Genomic DNA, 27,979 nt, shown 5'->3' on the forward strand with positions numbered 1-27,979 from the left:
TGAACCTGAAATGCCCGATTTTTTCTAGACATATATATTTAAGTCCGAGCCCACTATTTTTCAGAGCCGGGCTGGGCCAGCCCGCAGGCTTTGGCCCTAATTGACATGCCTAAATGCATCCTTGTGAGGATAACTTACATTAATTATATATATATATATTGTTACTATTTAGGCACATACATATAATAAACATTACAATTTTGTAAAAGTAGGGACTAACGACGATCAAAGACAATACAAAGAAAGAGCTGCATTTTAAACTGAGAACTGAGCCATGAGCATAGACAAAGTGACGGAGATCATGGAAATGTCGTCTCTGGTTCAAATTTGGCATCCCACAAATATATATAGGTAAACATATGGACCATTGACAAGAATAGAGAAAGGTAAGTTTCTTCTGTAGAAGCTTATTCCTCGAACTCATGCATGTGATCTAAAAGATAGTTTGCAGCCAACTCTTCGTTCTTGTTGCACGCAAAGAACACTTCCAATACCAGTGCTCTCTCGAATCCCATTGCTTCAAGCTGTTTTATTATCAATGCGAAGCCGAGTTGGTCCATAAAAAGAGTGATACAAACATTGTTCTTAAGGGGGAATATCAAAGTTCTAGAGAAAAAGGAACATACCCGTTCAATTGCTTCGCGTTCCTCAGGTGTGACTTGAATCGCCTGTGGCTGTGGCATCTCCGCCGCCAATTGGCCAAGGATATTGCCACTGAATTATACAATGCACAAATTATCCAAGAAAGGAATCACGGCTTAGGTAATCAAATGCCTCATCGTGTTTTGGTTTTGATGTGTATCACAGATGAGTCATAATCGTAAAATAATCATCATAACACCAGGATTATACATACCTTTCACCCCCTCCTTCAACAGGTTCATTTATTAAGCGTAAGAAGTCAGCCTGGTGATCTTGAATCAACCGCATCAAGTTTGGGTTTTGCTTTCCCAGTTCCTGAAGCATAGGCTGCAGAAAACGCGTGGACAAAATCATTTGAAGCGAGATATTCAATGGAAACTGACAATGATTTCAGTTCTCAATTGGATCAACATACCTGCAGAACTTGAGGGTTTGCTTGCACCATTGCTCGCAGAGCTTGGAACTAATATACACCAGAATAATAGTATTTACGTAACACATTGATGTCTGATATACTGATTCTGTACGCAAATGTAAGTAAGTAAGAAAAAAAACAGTTTATACCTGTTGGCTGTTGCGCAGGAAGTCAAGTGTTCCGGCACCAGGATTTCCGCCAACATTTGGCAAGCCCTGTCAAAGATAAAGAGTATATTTTAGTTATTACACACCCATATATAATATAGAGTTTGAATGAACCAAGTCCGCTTTCTATCTTAAGGCGTATTACCTGTGGGAAGAGATCTAACGGATTTGCATTAGGACCACTTGCGGGTGCTGCTGCGGGTTGCTGAGTCTGTGCTGGAGGATTTCCTGGCTGTCCACCACTAGCTGGAGCACGGAAAACTGGAACTTCAGCTTGCTCAGGGATCCCCTAAGACACAAATTTCGATGTTAAACTTATATATTCTCATTCAAGGCATTATGATTAGTGAGGCATCGTGATTATCACCAAAACATGCCTCTTAGACAAAGTTGCATGAAAGGACACAAATCTACAGCAAATTCATACAAATAAATGAACTCACAGAGTAAAGATATTCCACAGCCCTTTCAGGGTTATTAAATGCAGCATGGAGTGCACGAACAACAGTGTCACGATCCCAGGTTCCTCCACCCATGTCAAGTATTTGCTGAATGGTACTGTCTAAATTACTTCCAGCGGCTAGATTTGATGCTGCTTGTCCGTAAACATCACCTTGACTTCTATCTCAACCAAAACAAATAAGGAACATAACAAGAATAGGTTAGTTTCTGAAATGAGCAGAAGATGTAGATAGCAAAGGTACTAACCCCACAGGAGCTGAGTCTGCTGCAGGAGTGCTTTCCGGTATAGTAGCAGGCACAGGTTCAGGTACAGTCACAGTTTCAGTTTCAGTTGCAGTTGCAGCTACAGGTGCAGGTGTGGGTACCGGTGTCGGTGCAGGTGGTGGCGGACGTGTCGGTGCAGGGGCCACTGGTCTGCACAGTTCAAGAATTGGGGATTGAAAATGAGTTTTAGGATAGAATGTAACCACAATATTTTCAGACAGATTCCAGTAAATTTCAAAAAGAAAGTACAACTTGTCTCGAAAACTCACGTTGCTACAGAAGCCGCAGTCTGAGTAGAAACTGAAGGCTGTGATGTTGAGGGAGGTATCGACTTGGCCTGAACCAACACAAAATGTAGATCAATCAACAAACAAGAAGATAAATTTTCTAAAAGAACATTTGATACTTTCATTAGTTGCTGAGGCAAGAGTTTCATAAAAACCCAAGTTGCAGCATCTCAGCCTATATAATGATGTTATAACAACAGAACCAACTCACCTGCGGTGTGCCAGCAGATGCACTAGATGCTCCAGTTGAAGCAGGTTTACTCTACATGTTTAGCACCAGAGAGCAAAGATGAGCATCAGGCAATCAAAAAGCTAAACAGGAAAAAAAAAAACACAATTACTTTTGTTTCCAGATCCAAAACGCACCTTGGCCATCATAATGACAATAAAACTGTTCTCAGCAACTTTGTTCTCCTCAATTGTTGTCTCATCTTTAAGCACTTTACCTTGGTGAATAAGCATCAGTTTCGCAGCAGGATATACATCTGCACCCTGTACAGTCTCTATGTTCTTCTTCACATCAGCAACCTGAATGTAAATATATTACCATCACAAGTCCAAGAAACATAGTCAAATGCATAGAAAGATAAGAAAATGTCAGTCACATCTACAACCAACAACAAACTAGTAACCTCACATATGATCATCAGAAAACTAAAGTCAGATCATCAAATAACAAATGCTTTTAAATTTTAAAAGTCTCAGTTCAGTGAAAGAAAGACTGAAATTCCCAATTGGGAAAACAACTAAGAGAAGCAGGAGAAGGTAATATATCCAAACCTAGTGACAAACACAATTCAAATGCAAAGGAGATGAGCTAATTTCCTAGTACGAACAGTGAAATAACCATACACAAAGATTGCTGGTATGGTATGTATAGATTCTCTTAAGAAACCTCGAAATTACCAAAGTCCACTTGCAAGAACTTACTCTCAGATCACGAAATAATGTCATAAACCAAACTAAACCAAATCCAATCCCTCGGATACGTAATTAACTAACAAGTAAGGAAACAATCAGTGGAAGAAATTGGCATACCGAATCCTCGGGTTTAACTTCGATCTCGAAGTGAGTCCCCTTGAGAGTTTTCACAAATATCTTCATATCGGCACAATTCCCTTCCCAGTGGTGACCGTTTTCTCCGGCAAAAATTCCGTTCGAATTGATCGCCGCCGGCGAAGGGAGAGACAAAGCGAGTAGGTAAGAGAGAAAGAAGAAGATCGTGTTCCCTCGATATCTCCTCACTCGATTGTGGCCCGAAGCACATGGCTTCTGCTTTCAACTCTGCCAAGTCAGCCGTTCTCAATCCAATGAAAATTTGCCACGTCGTCTTGACAGTTTCCTGACTACCTTCCGTCGTCAATAGATAAGCCCATAATGACTCTTGGATGTTAGGCCCAAAATAATATTTTCACTTCAATCCAATTTTGATTTTATTATAATTTTTTCTCTTTTTTTTGATTCCCTGTTTATAATTTGAGCTTTTTTAGTAAAAGAAACTAAAGAAATAATAATAATATCTCAGCCAATTCTTGAATTACTCTCTGCAAATAAGTTTGTACATTAAAATAGTTACTGGCTATTCTTATCTTTGGAAAATTATATTAAAAAGTTACCGGCTCGGCTTGACGATGATCAAAGCCGAACCGAATTGAGCTGATTGCGGGCAAAACGGCAAAACTTCTACGGAGAGAGAGCTGGAAACGGAGCTTAGAGCACAAGCTCAGTCTTACACGTGCTCTCCTTCTGACACGTGCCAAAAACGCCGATCCTTCTCTTCTTCACAGGCACCACGTCATACTCACGTGACACCGGCTCAAGCCCTAGAGTTAGGTCAAGCTTAATCTCGCCGGATCCCTGAACAGCCGGCGGCGAAAATGCCAAAACCTCAGAGGCATTGCTCTCAGATTCCTTGCTCTCTCCTTCATGACCAGCCACTACTTCAGACTGATGACTCAACGATGACTCGTGACTAGCCTCACCGCCGCCGGACTTTCCATCCGATTCCGACTGTTTCTCAAGGGCCGCGACCCTCTTTGCCCGGCGAGTTTTCCCTTGTTTAAGATCGGTAGAACCAGTAGCCGCAGCGGCGGCGGAGTTATCATCTTTGGAGTTATGTCGGATGTCGTAGCTCTTAAGCGGCGGACCTTGGCCTATCGTCGCCGCGTCTGTGGCGATCTCAGTGATCGGCTCCCCTTTCATGACACCCTCAACGGCGTCTTGACAAAGCTGCCAATTTCCCGACCATAACAACCCCACTGAACCATAGATAGGATTCACAATCCTCCCACAAGCTTCGTGCAACAACGATCGGAATATCCCTGCGGAAATAAAAATTAACCCTAATTTGGTTAAAAAAATAACCTACCCCAAACGGTATCGTTTCAAAATAGAATTCACTACTGCCATCTAAAAAACGGCGTCGGTTTAAACAAAAAAGTCCCTTAAACTCTACGGCGACGTTTTGGTGTAGAAAACCACTAACCAGGACGAAGGTGATCGGGACCGGCGTTGATGAGGTTCATGAGTCCAGCACGGCCATAGAACTTGGCGAGGAAGACGGTAGCGTTAGCTTGAGCTTCAGGCGATTTGATCCAAGACAAACACGGTCTTATACTACAATCCTCACTACACCCTTTTCGAAGAACTCTGCATCCGTTACAGCTCATCCGCATCTTCGAATTCGATTTGCTTACAGTAAACAACAACTGATCGAAACCCAAACCAACAAAACAGTTGATTGAAACCCTTTTTTGTCTCTGGTTTATGAAGGTATCTCGGAGAGATTATGTGGGAGTTGGTGAATGAAGATTCGCTAAAATATATAAGAAAGAAGAAGGAAGCTTTAAAGGGGATTGTGTGTGCGTTTAAGAAGCCCCTGGGTTTTTGGGAGAGCGGAGAGATTATAAAACCAAGGGTATGTTTAGAAGAGAGAAGACAAAAGATTAAACAAGATAAGAAGAGCAGTTTTCTTCTAAAGACAAGGGTGTTTTTGTCTTTTTGATTCCACGAAATCCTTCTAATTTTCTCCCAGAACCGCCGCTGTTTTTTTTTTGCCCTGATTCAAGGTTTTGCTTCTTGTGTTTTCTTCCCCAAGTTTTGTTTTCATCCCCATGCGCGTGTCATACACGTGCACATAGCATTTAAATGACTCTATCCTTGAATGCTGGGATTTTGAAAAGACAAAAACACGTGGCTTTCACGGTCGCGCGTGAGAAGTTTAGTCGAGTCGCCACGTAATTTTCATCCAGATGGGATTCGAGTCATTAGAGAGGAGAAATTGGGCCCACACTTAGCTCCTGGTTTTCTGGAAAAATAATCCCATCCTTATTACACAACACCGCTTTTCTAACTTATGTCCCAAAACAATTGACTGGTTTCCGGTTTCTGGTTTTTTTTATCTTTTCTTCTTCTCCTCTCACTGTGGGCGGATCTTTTTTGTGACTCTCTTCGCCGACGGTTTCGTATTAACGTAATCTTAAATCATCTTTAACTAAATTATAAGTATACATTAAGAAAATTATCTCTTTAATTCTTTTTTCCCCTCCACTTCTATAGTTTATTAACCAATAGTCTATTCTTCCGTAACACCTTTAATTTTTGTACACCAGAATACGTGTTTGCTTTGAGTTTATGGATTCTGTCGTGTAATTTCTAAAGATCCATGTAAACATTTTACAACATAAACAAACCATATCGCATTTTTCACACATCATCCGGTATCATATTTCCACTGAAATTTTTATATCCATGGTTTTTGGGTTATCTAACTGGTCTTAACTTTTAGAAGTTCAAAACAAAATTCATTAGTCTAATCTAATCTATGGGTTTCATTTAATTAGAAGGTTTTGTTCACGACAATATTAAAGAACCTTCTTTGTTGAACAGACCGTTCGTAATTCCTAAGCGTCACGTTACGTAGTCAACGACGGGTGACTCCCTTTCGGACCCTCCCATTCTTTCCCGTTCCATTTCTTCTCTAGACAAGACAACTAGATTCTCCAAAGAATACCACAAATACAAAAGCATTTAACATTTTGAATTTATCAAAATTACAATTTACAAAGCTTGTGAATATCCAAAAAGAAAAAAAAGAAGAAGAAACGTTACTATACAAAGGAGAACAACACTCCAAATAGCTTTTAATATGTTACAACGAGACACAAGGAAAAAAAAAGAAGAAAACTTAACACATCAAGTTTCCATCTTACCTCAAGGTAGATATTTATATACATATCGATAAAAATCTCATATACACAACATTGACCTCATCAATAGTAACAAAAAAAAACTGAAGTAAAAGCATTAACTGATGATCTTTTCAATCCTCTGTTTCCTCATCGTCTTCAAAAATATATATACCTGCTTCAAACACTGGAGTCTTGGTTCCGGATTTTATATACACTTTGTGAATCTCTCTGTTCCTTCTTCTTCGTCTTCTTCTTCTTCTTCTAGGCCATGGCAGAGATGCTTGAGTTTTGGCGGTCTCTGTTCAAGCAATCAAACCCTTCTACTCTAACAGTTGCTGGTTTCACACCATACTTCACTCTACCACAACCTCCTCCTTTGACACGAGATGAAGATGAAAGAAGAGGGGAGAGTGAGGGTGAGATAGGGTTGAGTTTCTCATCTCCAAAGCGTGCATCTTGAGTTAAAGGGTTCGCTGCTCTACTCGGGGGAGAGCCAAGAAAAAATGGGTGTGATGAAGCTACAAAGGATCCTGATTCCTCCTGTAAAGAAAGAAGAAGACAAGAATCATAGTTTAGACCTCAAATACACACAATATAAGGACAATGCTTCACAGATTCAACTAAAGATCAATCTCTATACGCATCAAAGAATTGATTCGATATGCAAACTAAAACAATGAAGAGCTTTGAACATCATACATACTTCGGTCTACGTTATATGGAACAAAACATCATAACCCACAAAGATAAGCAAACCAACTATGTAACTTAGTGTTGATGATTTCTATACAGAGAACTCCAATAAAGGAAAACAAACAAAGGAAGACAAGTGAAATGCAATAGACATTGCTTCAATGCGCCGCTCTGAAACATACATATTGAAAAAAGAACGAACCTTTCTACGAATTATGTCCAAAAGGTCTTCCCCGGCTTTAGAATCACATGCATCAGCAGCTCCTGATTGACTGTCAATCCCAAAAGAAAAAAGCAAAATCAAATCAACATTTTGTTACTTAAACCATTATGATGTCCAGATAAACAAAAAGGAATAGACTTTACACCTATAATGTAACCTAAGGGGGTGAACAGGGCGACGTGGCTTAGGACAAACAACAGAGTCCATAGGATCACAAAAGATGGGAGAAACAAAACCTCTGGATTCGTCACGAGACATGATGAAGGCGTTCTGCTGAAGGTTACAATGATTCATCTTCGAACCACTTTTATCCACAGAAGAACGCCTAATCTGTGCATCAAAATGAAACAAAAATTAGATTTTTGCAATTTGAAATTAATCAGAAGGGATTAGGATATAAAAAGGGTGTTTTTTTCAAAACAGAAAATGCCAACGAATACGTTTGACTAAAAGAAACCAATTTTCATAGAAATATTAGAAATCAAAGGAACACCAAAAAGAAGTATTTGACTATACTAAAAACGGAAAATTTTCACAAGACCCAAAGAAAACGAACAAGATAAAGATCTGCCCAACAAACCCTTTTCAAAGAAAATCACAAAGAAAAATTGAGAGATACGCCATAAACGGAGAATGAAGAAGAATAAGAAGAAGGAGATAGAGAGAAAAGTAAACCTGATAACTCATTCAAGGCGACGAAACAGCGGCGATAAGGATGAGAGGGTAGCGAGAGAAGAAAGGAGGAAACAGAGAGAGCGGCTATGAATGCACTTTATAAATGATGCGACTGTAGGAAAACCAAAAAATGTGAATTAAGGTTTTTGTCAATCAAAAGCGATGTCGTTTGGTGATTTTTGCTTATTCACGTCGTTTATTCGTATTTGTGGACAAATTGATATATATATATATATGGAAAAAGATGGGTAACTACACGAAGTATTAGAGAATGCATCGTCACACATGCCAAGTATAATATTGTATCCTCAACTACACGAAGTATATGTATTGCATGACCACATGCATGAAGTATATGACATTATGTGGTCAACACCATAGACATACAATCCGGTACACCGGTCGAATAATTCTGGCTAAGACCGACATTGACTCTGGCGTTGACCAACATTGACCAAAAAAAATTGTATTTTAATTTTTTTCTATGAAAAAACAAAATAATAAATTACTATATTAAATTATTTATGAACTTTCATGATTAGAAAACATTCTATTCAATATCTAAATATCTTAAATTTTTGCAAATGTCCTTATATTATATATTGAAAATAATTATGTATCATTATATTTTATCTATTAAAAGTAAATAGTGTTAATTTTTTTGTTATTGTTTACATGTTATTAGGAGTATGTAAATTTTTTTTATACCAAAGAGTATCTAAAATTTTGTATACTCTTTACCATGCAAATTTTAAAGTAAAGAGTCATATACTCAAATCTTTTGCATATTATTTTCTAATGAAAATAGTTGAATTTGATTTTATTGATTCTTGTAGTATTTAAAATTTTAAATAATATGATGATCAGAGATTTATATATATATAATCATTAATAATTACATATGTTATATATATATATATATATATATTTCTTGAAAATAATTATTAATAATTTTATTTAACTATTAGTTTAGCTTCAAAAATAAAAGTAACTAATTATAAGAATGAATACATTAGAGATATAGAAATAATTAGATATTGAATAGAATGTGTTTTCTGATCATGAAAACCCATATATAATTTAATATAATAATTTATTATTTTGTTTTTTAATAGAAAATATTAAAATACAATTTTTTTTGGTCAATGTTGGTCAACGCTGGAGTCAATGTCGGTCTTTGCCGGAATCATTCGACCGGTGTACCGGATTGTATGTCTATGGTGTTAACCACATAACGTCATATAGTTCATGCATGTGGCCATGCAATACATATACTTCATGTAGTTGATGATACAATATTATACTTGGCATGTGTGACCATGCATTCTCCAATACTTCATGTAGTTAGTCATCTTTTTTCCTATATATATAGCTCGTAACGTAAGTCGGTTTGTACATATATTTTTCTTATGTCGGCCGCAACTCGTTAATTGTGTAACTTATAAACCATCAAACATTTAATTTTTAAAAATTTGTAGAGGATTAAATGGTGATAAAAATGTATATAATATATTCGTTTCTCTTAAGATTGACCTATATATAAATTCGTGGTATAAAAGTAAAACTATAAAAGCATATATTATTTTTGGTTTGGGTAAAAAAAACTATATATTTTAGTATCATAATGGGCTAGTTTGAAAAAGAAAATATAAGAAGGCCCATTAAAATTAAGAACCCATCAAAAGGCCCAGTAAGGGTTATAAACAGTAAAGATTAAATCCAGACCGTCCAAAATAGGGGTCTCAAGAAAAACCCTTGATATATAAAGGTTTGCTTCATCAGATTTGTGTCGCCCCTCTCTCGAAGACGAAAGCTCTGAAAGCCGTAAACCTTTTTCTCACCTTCAAAGGTTGTTTCGTTTTTCTTTAACTGGTACACGCTTCAAAACGTTTCCTTTCACTGGGTAGTATCGTTTCTGCGTAATCCACGAAATGGGTCTTCTTGTTTTGAGGCTAAATCGAATCGTCGTGATTTTTTTTTCGAGAAAGTGATTAGTTTTAGTGAGGTGTATAGTTCAGTGGGGGTTTACAAGTAGGTTGATCTGCTTACTTTGTTTGATCAATGAATGAATAGAGATGTTCCTCTAGGGTTATGAAAACTTTGTTGTGATAAAATGTCTCTACTTTGTATTTTGCTGCGTAATTTAGTTATAAGGGGTGATAATACTGAGTACTTCTGCTTCAGTAAAGTTGTAAAAGAAATAATTTTTCCGACGAAAGATATGTGATTTTAATTGTCTGTCCTGATTTTGGAAATGTTGATCAAAATCAATTTGAGCAGTCTTTAGATTTAGTTTAGTTGCAAGCTGAAATTGCATTTGCTAGCTTTGTAGTCTCATTACAATCATGTAAGTTACCTTTTGTCACCAAATATTGATTTGGCTATCTTTTTGTTATGTTGTAGATCTGTGAAGATGTTTTCCGCTCAGAACAAGATCCATAAGGATAAGGGTGTGGCACCAACTGAGTTTGAAGAGCAAGTTGCTCAGGTTATTGCTTATCTTGTTTTCTTTGGTGTGTAAAATGCTTTGATTTTGCTTTTTTATTTTGTTGCTCATCGATCAAATGTTTGATTTCATTTTGTTGCAGGCTTTCTTTGACTTGGAGAATACCAACCAGGAACTGAAAAGCGAGTTGAAAGATCTCTACATCAACCAAGCAGTGTATGTTTCTTGTTTTGTTTGGTTTGGTTGGAAGGATCTTCGTTATTGGTTTCCCCACTTAAACTGTCTCCTTTTATTTCTTTATTCAGGCCCATGGATATTTCTGGCAATCGCAAGGCTGTTGTGATCTTTGTTCCGTTCAGACTGAGGAAAGCTTTCCGTAAGATTCATCTCCGTCTTGTCAGAGAGCTTGAGAAGAAGTTCAGTGGAAAGGATGTCGTCTTTGTTGCTACCAGAAGAATCATGCGTCCCCCTAAGAAAGGCTCAGCTGCTCAGAGACCACGCAACAGAACTCTTACTTCTGTCCATGAAGCTATGCTCGAGGATGTCGCTTACCCTGCTGAGATTGTAGGAAAGCGAACCAGATACCGTCTTGATGGCACCAAGATCACCAAGGTAATGAGTTTAAAACCTCATTGATCTTCTTCCAGTGCTTTAATAAACTGGTCTTAAACAATGTCTCATCCCCCTTTTATCTTTGGGCAGGTCTATTTGGACATTAAGCAGAAGAACGACACTGAGTACAAGCTGGAGACAATGATTGGCGTGTACAGGAAACTTACAGGAAGAGATGTCGTTTTCGAGTACCCAACTGAAGCTTGAAGAGATGAATGGTTGTTTTATTCATTTTTGTCGGATAGAATGCTTTTGGTTATGTTTTGCTTGTTTGGGAGTAAAACTCTGTTTTAGCAACTTCGCAATCTTTCTTAAAGTTTCTATTTCACAAGACCCTTTTGTTCTGCTAGCATTCATGGTTTTGAAACATAATATCAAAAAAAATTCCATATCGAATTTGTTATTTCAGGGCACAATTGTGATCGACACTTCAATTAAATCATACAATAGCTGAAAATAAATACTTGTGTGTAGTTTCACTATAGAGAATACAAAAACCTACTGTTCACTCCTGCTCTGTACAACTTCAAGTCGGATGAAGACCTCAAGTGAATCTCGGTATCTGCAGGCACAAATAAAACATCTCCCATTGAAATCCCATCTGCTGAAGCTTCTGTAGACATTCTTCCTTCACCTTGGAGAACAAGCAGAAGAGAAGGGCCTGGAACAGAGGGAAACACCGTGGAGGCTCCAGAGGGAAGATCACACAGATCAACTTCAAACTCTTCAAATGGCGGGAGGTATCTTGTGATGTATGGTCGAATCCTTGATCCCTTTAGAATTTCAGGATATCCCTGAAACTCAGAAATAAGACCTCAGTAACCCATCTGTAAACTAACTTTGTGTTGTGATATTGAGTTTAATTTTAAAATTTAAGGGTTTACCAGTTTATATGAGAGCATGGAACAGAGTGATTGAATATCCAGAGGCTTGGAAGTGAGGCCAGCTCTTACTACATTGTCTGAAGTCGCCATGACCTCAATGCACTCACCGAATAAATATGCATGGGGCTCGTTTGCACCGAGGTACAAGGCTTCGCCGGGATTGAGTTTCACATAGTTGAAGAAGAATGCGGATATGACTCCAATATCATTTGGATATTGCTTCTCTAGCTTCAGAACAAGTCGTTCCTTGTCTGTCAGTTGGCGTTCCTGCGTAAATAGAGAAGGTTTCAGGCAGTGGCATTCACAGGGGAATTAAAAGAAAAAGATCATTACAAAATTTAAAATCAAGCAAAGTAGACGGTAACAGGGCAGTCAGATGGCTGACCTGACTCTCCATATGCAGACGACGTTTTAGTTTGAATACGATTTTCTTTGTTGTATCAGGATCTGCAGACATTAGCAGGGTGAAGATTGTTCGGACAACAGATTTCACTTTTTCCTCATCATGTTCACTGATACAGAACACTTGGTTTGCTTCTTCACTCCCAACAAGTTCTTCAATCTCTGGAATAGCCCGAATGACACTCTTAAGCTCCTGCAACATTGGTACGTAAAAGAAGAAACTAAATCATGAAAAACATATACCAGAGATTTCATAGAGCTGCTCTCCAAAATCAAACTAATGTGATCATATTTGGGATATAACCAGAGAACCTTAGGCTCAAACTTAGAGCAATAGGGAAGGAGACACTACAGTCACTAACACATAATGGAAATTAGACGACTAGACCAAGCAACATGATTGTCAAAATTGGGAAACTAAGTGGGCCATTGCATAGGTTCATCTCTTATGTCAAAAAAACAAAGACTTAAAGAAATGAGAAATGATACCTGAAGAGGAATAAACCCACAGAGAGCCTCGAATTGAGTATAGGCCAAAGCCATTTCAGGTTTGTGATTGTCGTCTTTATAAAGATTAGGATGAGCTTTGTGCATTTTCTTTGCTAATTTCTTATCAGGATGTGCTTGAATCGACAAAGCCCTTGCCACCGACAACACCTACCGAACATTACAAAAATTTTGAATCACACAATTCTGCAACTCACAAAACATAAAAGAACTCAACAGTACAGATTCAAATCATAAAATGCAGAGACTTTGGTGGCAATGTATATATAAAGTCTGTACCTTGAAGAGGAAGGGGAGATCGCAACCCCATTTCTCCAAAACCCTATTACCTAGTGATTTAGGGTTTTCGGCAATCCACGATCTGAGGGTCACGCCATTGGATCCATCAGCATCCTCCAAGTAACTCGGACCAGACTCGTGAGTCCCCATCCAAAGCTCAGCGTAAGGTCGTGTGGGATCGATCTGAACATCTGAGTTGGCTGCATAAACCCTGTAAACGAGTGAATCCGATCCAATTTTGCCCCAATCGTAATCCTTAACAGAGCATCTCAATCGGCGAAGCCGTCGTCGATCCGCTTCACAACCGCCATTAGCCTTAACGACAGTTACGATCTCCATTTCACACCACAACTCTCACGATCACGAATCTCTAAATCCGTGTCTCGGAGATATATGTAAAATATCTAAAAACTATATATTATAAGCTAAGCGCCCATGTCAATGGAAGAAGACTCGGAGCTTTTTTCTTTACCCGAATCGTGGAAAATTTTCAAAGTTTTTATAAACAGAGGAAGGTATGATTGCAAATTCAAAAGTATGGGGGTCAAAAGTTGAAAACAATTATAAATGTGGGGTTGAGATGTTTAGCTTAAGAAAGTGGAAAAGTGACAGATGTTATAAGAAATCACGTGTTTTGCCGACGGAATTAACGTCCATCCGTGGTTAGTGGGCCGTTTGCTAGCTGTCCACGTGGACTCTTATGATGACTCACTCTCACGTCTCAATTACATTTCATAGTTTTTTACTAAACCGACAAAATGTAACCGAAATATTTCAAAAATGTTCAAAACGTTCTCATTATTGTGGTACGCTAATTCCAAATTCATTCTTTTTATTCAATAAATGTTAAAAGATCTCACTCTATGTTGTGAGAAACAAATAAAAATGATACCAGAATAGAATCTAATTTTATAAATCGGAAAAAAAATCAGGCCGATGCGTTTGAGTGAGTATTTGAATCATATCGTCTAGGTCTCGGCATAAAATCCGTATCCAAACCGAAAAAATCGGATAAAAACCAAGCCGAAATTAAAGAAATAATCGATCGGTTTTTGTTTTCATTACTTTTGGATATCGGATTAAATCCGATCCGACCAATATCCAATAGATATCCGAATATAACCGAAAATATAAGAAACAACTTTATAAAGATAAATGTATACGTAACTATATATGATATACATGAATCATAGATATAATTATACACACCTAACTATATACAATATACACAAATCGTAGATATACTCCTATATCCACGTTATTGTTTACTTTGGTTTTTATTTTTTAACATTGACACGGTCTTATGTTTCACTTTGGATGTTAGTACGTCACACTTTTATGTATTGGTATAATTTTATGTTAGTTTGAACTTTAAATTTGTTATTTGTTTCATTTCTATTTTTTTCACATACTCAGTTAGTATGTTTTTTGATACAATTGGATTAAAAAATATCTGAATAAAACTTTATCCAATAAATTTGGTTTAATTTTGGTTATTGACAATATATCTAAACCGATCCAAAATTTGAATTATTTGAACCGAAACCAATCCGAATTTTTTAAATATCTGTTGGTGTTGGGTTTCGCTCAATAAAGGCCCAACTGATAAGCCCACTAAGGCGCAGGTGTCGATCCGACAATTGGGCCTGGCAAAGGCCCAGAAAGAGAGCTTGGATTCTAGGAGGACAGAGTCAACCAAACAGGAGTTCAGGATTTCTTGGTGATGATCGGGAGTGAGATCAGGGGAAGAGATTTCGGAGGAATCTCGTTAAGGATTTAGTTTAAATAATCAGCTTTTGTAAAGTGTTCGAGACATGTAGTTTTCTAGCAATTCAATATACGAGATCAATACAAAAAAATCCAGTTTACTGTTCTTCAATGTTCTTGTCGATTTACACCGAAAGTCTGCCCATATTCTGTTTCTTAATTTCTCTTTCTCAATTGTTGTTTCTGACTCCAACAATATCCAAATAGATGTTTGAGCCAATATCCAAAAAAATCTGAAATCCGAAATATCTGAACCGAATCCAATCCAAATATCCGAACGCCCAGACCTAATATCGTTGTATACGTCATACATCCAACACCAAACACTAGATACGTAACTGAAATGTTAAAAAGTAAAAACTCGTTCATGGTTAGTTAAACGAGGGAAAAAGGATATTGAACATGTAATTAGTAAAGTTTCGTAATCTTAAGTTCCTTAACGTAGCTCTGTGTTGAAAAAATTTCGGTTTGCGTTTTACATTTTGGGCCTTATGTTATGTTAGTAGCCCATTAAAATATCAGGGGGGGGGATCCAACGCCGTATGATTCGTTCTGACGGCGGGTGTCGCTCGTACCCTTCCACGTGCGGGCACGTCATCTTATAAATATAGACTAAACAACAAGTACAACACCAACTGTACAAATTGGACCAACAAGCATCTTTTTATACCTCCCCGTCGCAATCTATCTACTAATCAACGCCTACTTCTTTCTCTCTTACAACTAACTCCCCCTTAGATTTTAGTTTTTATAAATGTCACCCCTATATTATTACTTTTAATGAAACACCCATACCCCTATTTTCTTGTATAACTCACCTCCCGCATAAAATCTAAAAACACGCGAAAGAGTCAGTTTCGAAATGTGTTTTGGTTCTATGTGACTGACACATGTTGAATATTCTCTCTACCTTTTCATAAACATGGTGAGTATTGGTAACGTGGGTTTATTATAATGCAATCTACAAAGTATAAGGTGGAATATGTAAATATAACAAAATACTGGGTCAAAAAACGAAATACAGCTGTTTCGATAAAACCGAACCAAAGAATTTTCCCATTGATAGAACTGAACATGACATGAGATGAGAGAGAGAGGGATAGACAGATTAGATTAGTCATAGTCAAACATCAAACTCTCTGTTACACACATCTAATCTAAAACATTCGCACGAACTAGTGTTTCTTTCCGATTCAGGACAGAAAAAAAAAGTAAAGTACAAATCAAACGGGCGAAATCTTTTTTTGTTTTTTGGTGTTTTCCGGCACAGATCTTTTCCCGATTCACCATGGCGGCGGTGGAGAATGCGTATCTGATGCAGTTTGTGGACGAAACCTCTTTTTACAACCGGATCGTTTTGAGCCATCTTTTGCCGGCGAATCTTTGGGAACCTTTGCCTCATTTCCCCCAGACGTGGCTCCGTAATTTCCTCGCCGGAACCCTACTCTACTTCATCTCTGGCTTTCTCTGGTGCTTCTACATCTATTACCTTAAAATTAACGTTTACCTTCCCAAAGGTCTTTCATTTCTACTTTTGTTATTCTCATTATGCTTCCGGAGTTTTTCATTTTAAGGAAAGGGGCTTCTTCGTTGTACTGTTCTGTGATTTGGATTTAACCCTAGTATAAAACAATTTCTCTTGATGTGGATGGATCATGTGGATGTGATATAACTTCTTGTGCAACCAATGAAAAGTGTTACATCTTCTTCTACATTATTACTTTGGCATTTAACTCCTGGAAAAAAAAAAATTGAGATGTCTCTAAGCTTTTGTCTTAGTTTTGAAATCTTTTATTTATTTATTTATTTGATCTGCTTTTTTTTTTGCTTCAGATGCCATTCCTACAATGAAGGCTATGCGTTTGCAAATGTATGTGGCAATGAAGTCTATGCCGTGGTACACTCTTCTTCCAACTGTCTCTGAGTATATGATCGAGCATGGTTGGACTAAATGCTACTCTAGACTAGGCGAATTCGGCTGGATCCTCTATTTTGTTTACATTGCCATCTATCTTGTTTTCGTTGAGTTTGGTATTTATTGGATGCACAGAGAGCTTCATGACATTAAGCCTCTTTATAAGCTTCTCCATGCCACCCATCATATCTACAACAAGCAAAATACACTCTCTCCTTTTGCCGGTACGTCTAATTCCTAATACTCTTTTAGTCATTTAAAAGATTGATAGCATTCAGTTTCATACCAAGAGTTTGTGAACATCTGAGAAAGACTTATGCATTAGCCTTGGACTGTATCATGAATTATCAGAGAATGTGACATCTATATATATTCCTTACGTTTTTTGTTTTACAGGGCTTGCGTTTCACCCAGTAGACGGGATACTTCAGGCTATACCGCATGTGATAGCTCTGTTTATAGTGCCAATACATTTCACAACCCATATAGGTCTTTTGTTTATAGAAGCTATATGGACAGCGAACATCCATGACTGCATCCACGGAAACATCTGGCCTATAATGGGTGCAGGATACCATACGATACACCACACGACGTACAAGCATAACTATGGTCATTATACCATATGGATGGATTGGATGTTTGGCTCTCTTAAGGATCCTCTCTTAGAAGAAGATGACAACAAAGACAGCTCCAAGAAAGCAAAGTGAAAGCGCCCACTTGGTTTTTTGTCTTTTGTCTGTTTGCTTGCTCCTTGTTTGTTCAAAGTTTCAACTATTCTTGTTCTTCATGTGTCTCTCTCTCTCTCTTATTGTTTCCAATTATTTTGTTAGAAACATTGACTGCACATTTTGCTGTCTAGTTTAAATCAGGTAAATGTTTGATCATCTCTATAAGACTCCATTTTTCTTTTAACTGTAAAACCTTGAAACAAAGATTTTGACTTACATTGCCACCAATTGTTGTGGGCTTTGCCAATATCTTCACCACCAACTTATTTAACTGGGCCAGTAGACCCGGTATGTCAAGTTATTATGTTCTCAATCCAAACTCAAGAATGTTGTATCAATAGAGAATCCTTTACTTCGTAAACCCGGTATTTCGGTTTCCAGGGCTCGCATTCCATCCGTTGGACGAAATACTTCAGGCTGTACTGCAGCGTGATAGGGCTGTTTATAGTGCTGATCATTTCATAACACATCTGAGTCTTTTGTTTTTGGGAGGGATATGGACCAGCAAGCATCCATAGTAACATCTGGCTTATATATGATACTATACCACATACAAGCATAATTAACTATGATCGTTATAGTAGAAGAAGATGTTTGGCACCCTTAAGGTTCCTTTAGCAGAAGAAGGCACTTTTCAAGGAGAAAAAGCAAAGGGAAAATGAATGTTCAATGCTGACATGATCACATTTTCTCTTCTTCATATGTTGTTCTTCTCATGACTCTTAAACCTTTTTAATCACTTTGTTGGAAATTGGAAACAGTGAATCAATAAATTAATGTAAAGTCATTTAAATCAGGATGAAAATTAAAACTTACATGATCACATTTCTCTTCTTCATATGTTGTTCTTCTCATGACTCTTAAACTTTTTTAATCACTTTGTTGGAAATTGGAGTTAGTGAATAAATAAATCAATCACAACATAACCTTCACAAATTAATCATTTAAATATTGTAAGTTATTGTTTTTCTCTGAACCTGCTGCAGCTATAAATTAGAGAGTCCCTCCTGCTTGCGATTTATCTCACTATCTAAACATTTTCAGGTAACGCTTTAGCACAGTTTAGCTATTCATGGCGGCGGCAAATCATAACCCCTTCGTCAATGAGACCTCTTTTTACAATCAAATGGTTCTGAGTCACCTTTTGCCTTCGAGTCTGTGGGAACCTTTACCACATTTCCTCCAGACATGGCTCCGGAATTACCTCGCCGCAAACATGCTCTACTTCATCTCCGGCTTCCTCTGGTGCTTCTACATCTACTACGTTAAACTCAACGTTTACGTCCCCAAAGGTGACATTTTAAAAAATTACGATGTTATCTACCTTGAATTTGAAAAAATTGTGGTTTAAAGTTCTGTTTCTTGTGTGTTTTGTGTTCAGAATCTATCCCTACAAGAAAGACAATGATTAAGCATATATCTGTGGCAATGAAGGCTATGCCTTGGCAAAGTCTTCTTCCAACTGTCACTGAGTATATGGTCGAACATGGTTGGACCTTATGTTACTCTACAGTTGACCATTTCAACTGGTTCCTCTGTTTCCTCTACATAGCTCTCTATCTTGCTTTAGTTGAGTTTGGGGTTTATTTTATTCACAAAGAGCTTCATGACAATAAATTTCTCTATAAACATCTCCATGCGACCCATCACATCTACAACAAGCAAAAGACAATCTCTCCATTTTCTGGTATATGTCAAGTTATGTTGTATCATCTATAGTGTGACTTCTTTTACTTGACGTTTTTTTTTTTTTTTTTGGTTTTCCAGCGTACGCATTCCACCCGTTGGACGGGATAATTCAGTCACTACCGCACGTGATATCGCTGTTCATCGTGCCCATTCATCTCAGATCACACCTGATTCTTCTGTTTTTGGAAGGGTTATGGACAGCAAACATCCATGACTGCATCCACGGCGACATCTGGCCAGTAATGGGTGCTGGATACCATACCGTACACCACAAGACATACAAGCATAACTATGGTCACTACACCATATATATGGATTGGATGTTTGGCTCTCTTAAGGCTCCTTTAGCAGAAGAAGAAGACAGTTTCAAGGAGAAATAAAAAGTGTGAATGTTCAATGCTCATATGTCTCTTCTTCATATGATCATATGTCTCTTTTCATATGTTACGTTGTTGTTGTCGTGACTCTTAAACCTTTACAATCACTTTGTTGTACTTAAATAAATAGACATGTGTATGTTGTAATCACTCTTAAACCTCTTTCTATGTTGTAATAAAGTACATTATATAGATATTACAGTATAAGTTTGTTATATTCGAAATTGTAGCAACAGATCTCAAAGCTCCTCCTCTTGGCCATCTCTCTCTCTCTCTAGCTCTTTAGCTCTCTAGCTCTCTCTCTCTTTCTCTCTCTCTCAAACGCATGCCCAGTAACGCTTAAGCACAGTTTGACTACTCTCGGCGCTTTTTCATGGCGGCACATCATAATCATTTCGTCACTGAGACCACTTTCTACAACCGAATCGTTCTGAGTCATCTTTTGCCGGCGAGTCTATGGGAAACTTTACCACATTTCCTCCAGACCTGGCTCCGGAATTACCTCGCCGGAAACATACTCTACTTCATCTCCGGCTTCCTCTGGTGCTTCTACATCTATTACCTTAAACTCAACGTTTACGTTCCCAAAGTATCAGTTGAATCAGAATCGAGAGAGAAAGATGAATAAACTCAGATTCTCATTAATGATCTCAAGAGTTTGTTACAAGATCTTTATGCTATACATGTGATCTTAACCGGTATTAACCAGTAATATTGATTAACTAAATCAATCTAAGTTAAGCTAATAAACCGGACATTCCCGAGCCCTTAACCTATCTATATACAAGTATATTCTATACTCTAATAGCCCCCCTCAAGATGAAGGTGCAAAAATGTTGTAAACACCCATCTTGGAGATTATTTCCATGAACTGAGCTGGATGTAGTGGTTTAGTGAGGACATCAGCCAACTGACACCCTGTTTTGACATACATTGTCTTGAGAAAACCAGAGTCAATCTCTTCTCTGATCTTGTAGCAATCCAAATCCACATGTTTCGTTCTTTCATGGAAAACAGAATTGTTGGCAATGTGTAAAGCTGCAGTGTTATCACCATAGAGATAAACAGGTGGTTTAAACGGGACCTTCAAATCCACCAGAAGACGAGAAAGCCAAATGAGCTCCTTTGTCGCCAATGCCATTGCTCTAAATTCAGATTCTGCAGAGCTTTGAGAAACTGTGTCTTGCTTCTTCGATTTCCATGAAACCAGAGAATCACCAACAAACATACAATATCCCGTGACAGACCGTCGATCATCAGTGCAGGTTCCCCAGTCTGCATCAGAAAACCCTCGCAGATCAAACTTAGCATCAGCCGCATAGAACATGCCTTGTCCAACCGTTCCTTTCAAATACTGTAAAACTTGTTGAACAGCCTTCATGTGAGTATCTCGAGGAGCATGAGAATACTGACAAAGCTTATTAACTGCAAATGCTATGTCAGGTCTCGTGATCTGCAAATACATGAGTTTCCCCACCAACTTTCTATACCTTGTAGAATCTGGTAACAAGATACCAGTTTCTTTGTTTAACTTCACATCAGGATTCATTGGAGTAGAACTGGGTTTACATCCAAGGAAACCTGTTGTAGATAACAATTCCAAAATATACTTCCTTTGACAGAGAGTGATACCTTTAGCTGACCGTGCAATCTCGATACCAAGAAAATATTTTGCAGGTCCTAAATCACGCAGCTTGAAGAATGATTTTAGTTCCTCTTTGAAATCACTCACTGCATCATCACTGCTGCTCACAATAAGGATGTCATCTACATATACCAATACTCCCATGATAACTCCAGAATCATACTTGATGAACAGAGTATGTTCTCCTACTGACTTCGTGAATCCCATTCTACACAACGTAGCAGATAACTTGAGAAACCACTGCCTTGAAGCTTGCTTCAGGCCGTAAATTGACTTGTGTAGTCGCAAAACTCCATTAGATGGCATGACCTCGCCTGTTAATTCTGCATAACCTGGAGGAACTTTCATATATATCTCCTCATCCAAATCTCCATTTAAGAAAGCATTAGAAATGTCTATCTGACTAACAGACCAATTCATCTTAGCTGCCATCATAAACATCAAACGAACAGAAGCCAACTTAGCAACAGGTGAGAAGGTCTCTTCATAATCTAAACCCTCTTCTTGTGTATAACCTTTTGCAACCAGTCTGGCCTTAAACCGTTCTATGCTTCCATCTGCAAAATATTTGATTGTAAAGACCCACTTACAACCAATAGCCTTCTTGTTAGGTGGTAAACTGCTCGAACTCCAAGTGTTAGTCCGTTTCATCGCACCAATCTCCTCTTTCATCGCATCACACCACACATCATAATCCTTAGCCTCTGAATATCTTTGGGGAACAATGTCATTAGTGATGGTATTAATGAAGGCACGAAAAGGCTCAGATATATATGAATAAGAGATATAGTTGGAGATAGGATAGGGAATAGTACTAGTAAAGTTATAACAATGAAAGTCCTGCATGTGTTTTGGGGGTTTTCTTTTTCTGCGAGATAGAGATTCAGAAGGAATAACTATCTCAGAAGATGACACATCTTGATGTTGATGTGCACTGGAAGATGTTTGCGCTATAGGCAAAACATCGGGGGTAGCAGGAGAGTGTAATAGAGGAAAGAAATTTCTTGAATCATCCGTGATATTAGATGAGACAAGGGGAAAAATATCCTCATGAAATATGACATGTCGTGAAATCGAAACAGCATGTGTCTCCAAATCTAATAGCTTGTACCCTTTATAACCACTAGGATATCCTAGAAAAACACAGGCTTTAGCTCTAGGTTCAAACTTATGTCTAAGCTTAGGAGATGTAGAACTATAACACAAACACCCAAAACTCTTTAAAGAATGATACTCTGGTGTTTTACTAGTTAACTTCTCAAAAGGAGACTTATTGCCTAGAACTGGAGTAGGTAACCTATTGATTAAGAAAACAGCTGTTAAGACACAATCACCCCAAAATTCTAAAGGAACATTTGATTGAAAAAGAAGAGCCCTAGCAACATTTAAAATATGCTGATGCTTCCTTTCTACAACAGAGTTTTGCTCTGGAGTTTCTGGACAAGAATGATATGACATGATGCCTTTTTCAGAAAATAATGCATTGAACTTTAATTCATGAGCATTATCAGAACGCACAGACTTCAGTTTTGTTTTGTATTGAGTTTCAATCATGTTAATAAAAGTAGGAAAAACATGTAAAACATCAGATTTCAGTTTCATCAAATAAATCCAAGTTGCTCGAGTGAAATCATCTACAATAGTTAAAAAGTATTTATAACCATCTTTGGTTTCTACCGAGAATAGACCCCAAGTATCTATATGTACTAATTCAAATGGTGCATTACACATGTTTTGTCTAACTTGAAATGGTAAATGCTTTTGTTTAGACAAATGGCAAACATGACAAACTGACTTTTCTTTATTTCCTTTTATATTTTTCAGACTCAATACATCAGAAAGTAAATCTATTTTAGATTGAGAAGGGTGTCCAAGGCGTCTATGCCATATAATTGGATCAACAATGACACTAGAACAAACAGGAACAATAGTAGAAGGTAAGACAATACCTTTTAAAGAAACAGTATGCGTAGACTCATTGAAATGCAATACGTATAAATTTCCAATTTCAATCCCTTTTCCAATCATCAACTCCCGTGTAAGATCCTGAATAAAGCATTCATCAGATGTAAAACTCACTTTAGTGTTCAAAGTTTTAGTCAAAACACTAACACTGATCAAATTAAACTTGAACTCAGGAATATAAAGCACATTATGCAGAATGATAGTATCAGTTAATTGGACAAAACCTATACCCACTATCCTAACAGTATAACCATTGGGAAGAGTAACGAAGGTCTTATCTAAAGGTTTAAAATCTACATAAAGGCTTCTATTGTGAGTAACATGATGAGTAGCCCCTAAATCTATTACCCAAGCCCTAGGAGACACAGCTGATTCTTTAGATAGAGAAGAGACTAGCATGTCATAGTAGGCATTGGAATATAGTGACAGGAAGGTACCTGAAATCTGTGAGATTACAGGTACAGAGGTTGAAGGCGAAGCACAAGGATTAGGAGGTGTGGTTGTTGTTGCAGTAGAGGTGTGAAGCTTGGAACTCAGATACGAAATCACACTTTGAATCTGATCAGTAGACATTTCTTCACAAGTAGACTCCACATTCTCCTTCTGATCAATCTGAGATTGATATTGTGTAGCAGCAAGGTTTGTAGTCCCAATGGTTTGAGGTTTCTTCCACTTAGAACCAAATCCCGGAGGAAAACCATGGAGCTTGTAACACTTATCTGCAGTATGGCCAACCTTATGGCAATGGGAACATTTCGGTTTCTGAAAACCATTGTGTGCTAAGAACACTTTTGACTGGTCTGGAACAGAGTTTGATTGAACTTGGAAAGCAACTGGATTAGGGAGATTACTCATTGTTGATCCTCCCACAATCCGCTGACTCTCATCTTGATCAAGCATATTATATATCTCTGTCAGACTTGGCCTTGGCTTCATATTCAGAATCTGACCACGTATATTGGCAAAATTATCATTCAGTCCCATAAGAAACTGAATGATCTTGCTTGTCTCAGCTTCTTCCATCAACTCCTTGACATGGTCGCAGTTACACCTCTTCACAGTAGTTAGCTTGGTATTTGCCAATTGTTCCCAAAGTGTTTTCTTCTTGGTGTAATAGGCTGACAAATCCAAGTTTCCCTGTTTCAGTGTGCTGATTGCCTGTTCAAGCTGATATTTCCTTGGAAGATTACTGACTCTAAACCTCAAAAACAAGTCATTCCACATTTCAGCAGCATCATCATAGTATAATATACTATCGTATATCTCCTGATTGACAACATTCAGAATCCAAGCCTTAACCATATTGTTGCAGCGACTCCATATCTTGAATATTTGACTATCTATCTCTGGCCTAGGTAATGAACCATCAACAAAACTAATCTTGTTCTTAGCATCGAGACTCATACGCATAGCAATAGACCAGTTGTTATAGTTCGATCCATCAAGAGTATGTGAGACTATGGAAAGACCTGGGTGATCCGATGCGTGTAAGAAGAAAGGACTATGAGCGTTGCTGTACGACTCAATTTCTTCAGAAATTGTGGTGGATCTGCCGCGAACCGCCGCAAATTTCGGATGTGGTGTCAACGCGATGTCATCGTCCGCTGGATGTGAGGATCCAGCTCGAGTCTTCATCGGTGAGTAATCCGACTCCGGTGAAGCGTTGCGAACAGTCATCTTCTTCTTCTGTTTCACCATTGGACGTAATCGAAGCTCAAATGTGCAATTTCTATGAAATCTGAAGCTGGAAACAAGAATCTCCTCTGCTTGAGTTCAAATTTTGCACAGATCCGGAATCAATACGCCAAATCAATGAAGGAAACAAGAATAATCTGGGAAAGAATACGAATCAGAGATCAAACGAGCTTGAAATTGCTCTGATACCATATCAGTTGAATCAGAATCGAGAGAGAAAGATGAATAAACTCAGATTCTCATTAATGATCTCAAGAGTTTGTTACAAGATCTTTATGCTATACATGTGATCTTAACCGGTATTAACCAGTAATATTGATTAACTAAATCAATCTAAGTTAAGCTAATAAACCGGACATTCCCGAGCCCTTAACCAATCTATATACAAGTATATTCTATACTCTAATACAAAGGTGACTTTTTTTGAATTTAGATGTTCTGTTTTAAACCTTCGGCTATATCGCCTGATGGATTCTATCATACATTTCAATTTGACGAGCGTTACCCTCTTGCATGCATTCTCACCAAGTTAGAATGCATAATGGTGAGAATGCATAATTTTAACGAGCGTTTCCAGGGCTCGATCGCATTCCATCCGTTGGACGAAATACTTCAGGCTGTACTGCAGCGTATATGGGACAGATTCTAGATGGTGAGTATTCAGAAACCAATTCTTGGCTATAGCATCTTCCGTCATATGTTGAATGCCTAAACCTTGTTTCTATGGTTGAAATTAGCATTTGTCACTGCAGAAGTTCATGAATCTCTGTTTTGCATTTGACAAGTTTTTTTTTATGTGACTATGAACTCTTCAAACCCCAATTACACTTATTTATTCAAAAAATTCTTAAAATCTCTCATGAGTTTTAGGGGGTGTTATTGGAGAGGTAATTTATAAATCCATATGGAATTGTAAATTCTAGAAATCAAAATACATGGATTTTGAAATAACATATTTTATCCTTGGATTTGAATCCTTCTATTTTACACTTTCAAATCCATTCAAATCCATTTAAAACATAATGTGGATTTTAAAATCTAAAAACAAATCATTGAATGAATAACATGGGATTTTAACAAGTATTTGTAAATCATGGAACCAATAACCCATCATTTTGATAAGTATTTTAAAATTAATGATTGAATAACACATCATTTTTGTCTGGATTTCCAAATCCATTAAAATCATAGAACCAATAACCCCTCTTAGTGTTTTACCATTGTAGAAGGTATTTTAACCACTAGTCCCCATGGGTTCTTCAACATTGACAAATTCGAAATTTAATAATAAAAATTTGATAATAACCCCTCACCATTGGATATGTCGATATGGGTCAGGTTTCGAATGTCTGTTCTTGACTTCTTGGTTAGAATAATAATAAAGCCCAAGTTTAGGGCCCATATATATATATCGGAGGTTCGTACGGTAGGGTGACCTATGTAATCACGATATCTTTTCTCTCTCTCTTCTCCTCTCTCTCTCTCTCTCTCTCTATCTCTCTCCCTTGCTCGTCACACGTTAGCACTAGAGAATTATCTTTTTCTTGGTAGATATATAGCCTGGATTTAGTTAACGCAGCCATGAAATCGCGGCGGCTGAACGTCTCGGAGGATCCTCGAACCATCCTTGGAAAGCACTCACGAGTACCTACTTCAAACTCAACTAATGCTCTAGAAAACTCAGAAGTACCGGTCCCAATTGATGTCATGATGGACATATTCTCTAGATTATCAGCAAAATCTATAGCCATATGTAGCTGCGTATCGAAGCTCTGGTTTTCTATACTTAGACTTCCCTATTTCACCGAGTTGTTCCTGACCAAATCTTCTGCTCGACCGAAGCTATTGTTCGCTTGCGTGAGACACAGAGAGCTGGTCGTCTTCTCGACACCTCAGCCTCAACATCCATATGAGAGATCGTCTCCTTTAGCTGCCACTTTTCATATGAAAATTCCCTGCCGTAATAATTTTTGTGATATTATTAGTCCTATCCATGGCCTTGTCTTTGTTCGAGATGTGCAGAAGTTCAAGTTGGTCTCGATGATATGTAACCCTACCACCAGACAAACCTTAACTTTACCGAAACCAAAGACAAAGACGAGGTTATATATAAATAGCTATTTTGGGTATGATCCGATGGAGAAACAATTCAAGGTACTTTCAATGACCCTAAGAGATGGGATTTCTGTTGAGCATCAAGTTCTAAAATTATTAGGAACTAAGAAACTTTCATGGAGCATGATCGAATGTTGCATACCTCATTTTCCTAACTCTGAGGGGGTATGCATTAATTAATGGTGTTTTGTATTACCGAGCTTCTGTCGACGCATCTTCACATATGTCTATGATAGTTTGCTTTGATGTTAAGTCAGAGACGTTCAGCTTTATCAAAGTCATGGAACCTTTCATCAAAGCAGTGGCTAGTGGAACAACTCTGATTAACTACAATGGTAAATTGGCTTCATTTTCGTCGGAAGGGCGTTCTTACATTTGTGGAAGACTTAGAAGTTTTGAGATGTGGATTCTAAAAGACTCAGATAAACACGAATGGTCCAAGTTTGTTTACGAATTGCCTCCTCTGTGGCAGTATATAAGTAAATGGGAAGTTTTACGTTTTATTGGGGTGATTAGTACTACAAATGAAATTGTGTTCTCGCCGGATCGTCCGCACGACCCTTTCTATGTTTTATGCTACAGTTTGGAGAGGAAAACTATCAGAGTAGTTGAAATCCAAGGGATGGGAACGACTGAGTTAAATGGGGTTATAATGTTTCTAGACCATGTAGAGGACGTGAGACTTACGTAACACATTTCAGAATGTGCTTGATGATACAATAATTTTATAACATCTTCTCATATTATATTTGTTTTTTTTTTTTGGGTCAAAGTTTTCATATTACAATATTATATACAATAATAACATCTTCTTTTCATACTAAATTAAATTTGTATATGATGCATGCGTTTCCTGGCGGATTTACTCTTTGGAAAAAGGATCCTTTAGATGCATGTGTGACATGTGAGGGATCGGTGGACCGCGATGAAGC

The 27,979-nt window shown here is 37.8% G+C and overlaps 8 protein-coding genes and 1 pseudogene across 11 annotated transcripts; 4 read left to right on the forward strand and 5 right to left on the reverse strand.

Moving 5' to 3' along the window:
• Nucleotides 1-230: 230 nt before the first annotated feature.
• Nucleotides 231-3,756, reverse strand: LOC104744332 (ubiquitin receptor RAD23c). Its single transcript, XM_010465364.3, has 12 exons — nt 3,276-3,756; nt 2,604-2,765; nt 2,449-2,499; nt 2,220-2,287; nt 1,933-2,100; nt 1,668-1,845; nt 1,370-1,513; nt 1,207-1,272; nt 1,058-1,105; nt 857-969; nt 627-714; nt 231-524 (listed from the first exon to the last, which is right to left on the reverse strand). Exons 1-12 carry the CDS (start codon nt 3,339-3,341, stop codon nt 408-410), a joined length of 1,269 nt encoding a protein of 422 aa, XP_010463666.1. The 5' UTR covers nt 3,342-3,756; the 3' UTR covers nt 231-407.
• On the reverse strand, nt 3,746-5,315 carry LOC104744333 (LOB domain-containing protein 41-like). Its single transcript, XM_010465365.3, has 2 exons — nt 4,723-5,315; nt 3,746-4,558 (listed from the first exon to the last, which is right to left on the reverse strand). The coding sequence occupies exons 1-2, from the start codon at nt 4,910-4,912 to the stop codon at nt 3,948-3,950; spliced, it is 801 nt and encodes a 266-aa protein (XP_010463667.1). The 5' UTR covers nt 4,913-5,315; the 3' UTR covers nt 3,746-3,947.
• Nucleotides 5,316-6,255: 940 nt separating this feature from the next.
• LOC104744334 (uncharacterized) lies at nt 6,256-8,209 on the reverse strand. Of its 2 annotated transcripts, none has more exons than XM_010465366.3 (4): nt 8,019-8,209; nt 7,489-7,673; nt 7,323-7,392; nt 6,256-6,967 (listed from the first exon to the last, which is right to left on the reverse strand). In XM_010465366.3, the coding sequence occupies exons 1-4, from the start codon at nt 8,028-8,030 to the stop codon at nt 6,689-6,691; spliced, it is 546 nt and encodes a 181-aa protein (XP_010463668.1). In that variant the 5' UTR covers nt 8,031-8,209; the 3' UTR covers nt 6,256-6,688. The 2 variants fall into 2 exon arrangements, with proteins under 2 accessions (XP_010463668.1, XP_010463669.1); XM_010465367.3 differs by having other exon boundaries at nt 7,924-8,023.
• Nucleotides 8,210-9,740: 1,531 nt separating this feature from the next.
• Nucleotides 9,741-11,467, forward strand: LOC104744336 (small ribosomal subunit protein eS7y). 2 transcript variants are annotated; one of them, XM_010465369.3, is made up of 5 exons: nt 9,741-9,867; nt 10,422-10,506; nt 10,607-10,680; nt 10,770-11,076; nt 11,167-11,467. In XM_010465369.3, the coding sequence occupies exons 2-5, from the start codon at nt 10,432-10,434 to the stop codon at nt 11,281-11,283; spliced, it is 573 nt and encodes a 190-aa protein (XP_010463671.2). In that variant the 5' UTR covers nt 9,741-9,867; nt 10,422-10,431; the 3' UTR covers nt 11,284-11,467. The 2 variants fall into 2 exon arrangements, with proteins under 2 accessions (XP_010463671.2, XP_010463672.2); XM_010465370.3 differs by having other exon boundaries at nt 9,765-9,890.
• Nucleotides 11,451-13,768, reverse strand: LOC104744335 (mannose-6-phosphate isomerase 1). The gene is made up of 5 exons (XM_010465368.2): nt 13,149-13,768; nt 12,852-13,019; nt 12,346-12,555; nt 11,961-12,227; nt 11,451-11,870 (listed from the first exon to the last, which is right to left on the reverse strand). The coding sequence occupies exons 1-5, from the start codon at nt 13,485-13,487 to the stop codon at nt 11,556-11,558; spliced, it is 1,299 nt and encodes a 432-aa protein (XP_010463670.1). The 5' UTR covers nt 13,488-13,768; the 3' UTR covers nt 11,451-11,555.
• A 2,205-nt stretch (nt 13,769-15,973) lies between these two features.
• LOC104744338 (delta(7)-sterol-C5(6)-desaturase 1) lies at nt 15,974-17,721 on the forward strand. 2 transcript variants are annotated; one of them, XM_010465371.3, is made up of 3 exons: nt 15,974-16,432; nt 16,749-17,054; nt 17,227-17,721. In XM_010465371.3, exons 1-3 carry the CDS (start codon nt 16,204-16,206, stop codon nt 17,538-17,540), a joined length of 849 nt encoding a protein of 282 aa, XP_010463673.1. In that variant the 5' UTR covers nt 15,974-16,203; the 3' UTR covers nt 17,541-17,721. The 2 variants fall into 2 exon arrangements, with proteins under 2 accessions (XP_010463673.1, XP_019092753.1); XM_019237208.2 differs by having other exon boundaries at nt 15,980-16,385.
• Nucleotides 17,722-18,511: 790 nt separating this feature from the next.
• On the forward strand, nt 18,512-19,844 carry LOC104744339 (putative Delta(7)-sterol-C5(6)-desaturase 2). Its single transcript, XM_010465372.3, has 3 exons — nt 18,512-18,853; nt 18,943-19,248; nt 19,329-19,844. Exons 1-3 carry the CDS (start codon nt 18,634-18,636, stop codon nt 19,628-19,630), a joined length of 828 nt encoding a protein of 275 aa, XP_010463674.1. The 5' UTR covers nt 18,512-18,633; the 3' UTR covers nt 19,631-19,844.
• Nucleotides 19,845-23,280: 3,436 nt separating this feature from the next.
• On the reverse strand, nt 23,281-24,935 carry LOC109129045 (uncharacterized). The gene is made up of 2 exons (XM_087488089.1): nt 23,675-24,935; nt 23,281-23,318 (listed from the first exon to the last, which is right to left on the reverse strand). The coding sequence occupies exons 1-2, from the start codon at nt 24,933-24,935 to the stop codon at nt 23,281-23,283; spliced, it is 1,299 nt and encodes a 432-aa protein (XP_087344215.1).
• Nucleotides 24,936-26,513: 1,578 nt separating this feature from the next.
• Nucleotides 26,514-27,738, forward strand: LOC109129046 (F-box protein DOR pseudogene; annotated as a pseudogene).
• The last annotated feature ends 241 nt before the right edge of the window (nt 27,739-27,979 follow it).

The sequence above is a fragment of the Camelina sativa genome, chromosome 15 (assembly GCF_030686135.1).
Source record: "Camelina sativa cultivar CO46 ecotype springtype chromosome 15, ASM3068613v1".
NCBI lineage: Eukaryota > Viridiplantae > Streptophyta > Magnoliopsida > Brassicales > Brassicaceae > Camelina > Camelina sativa.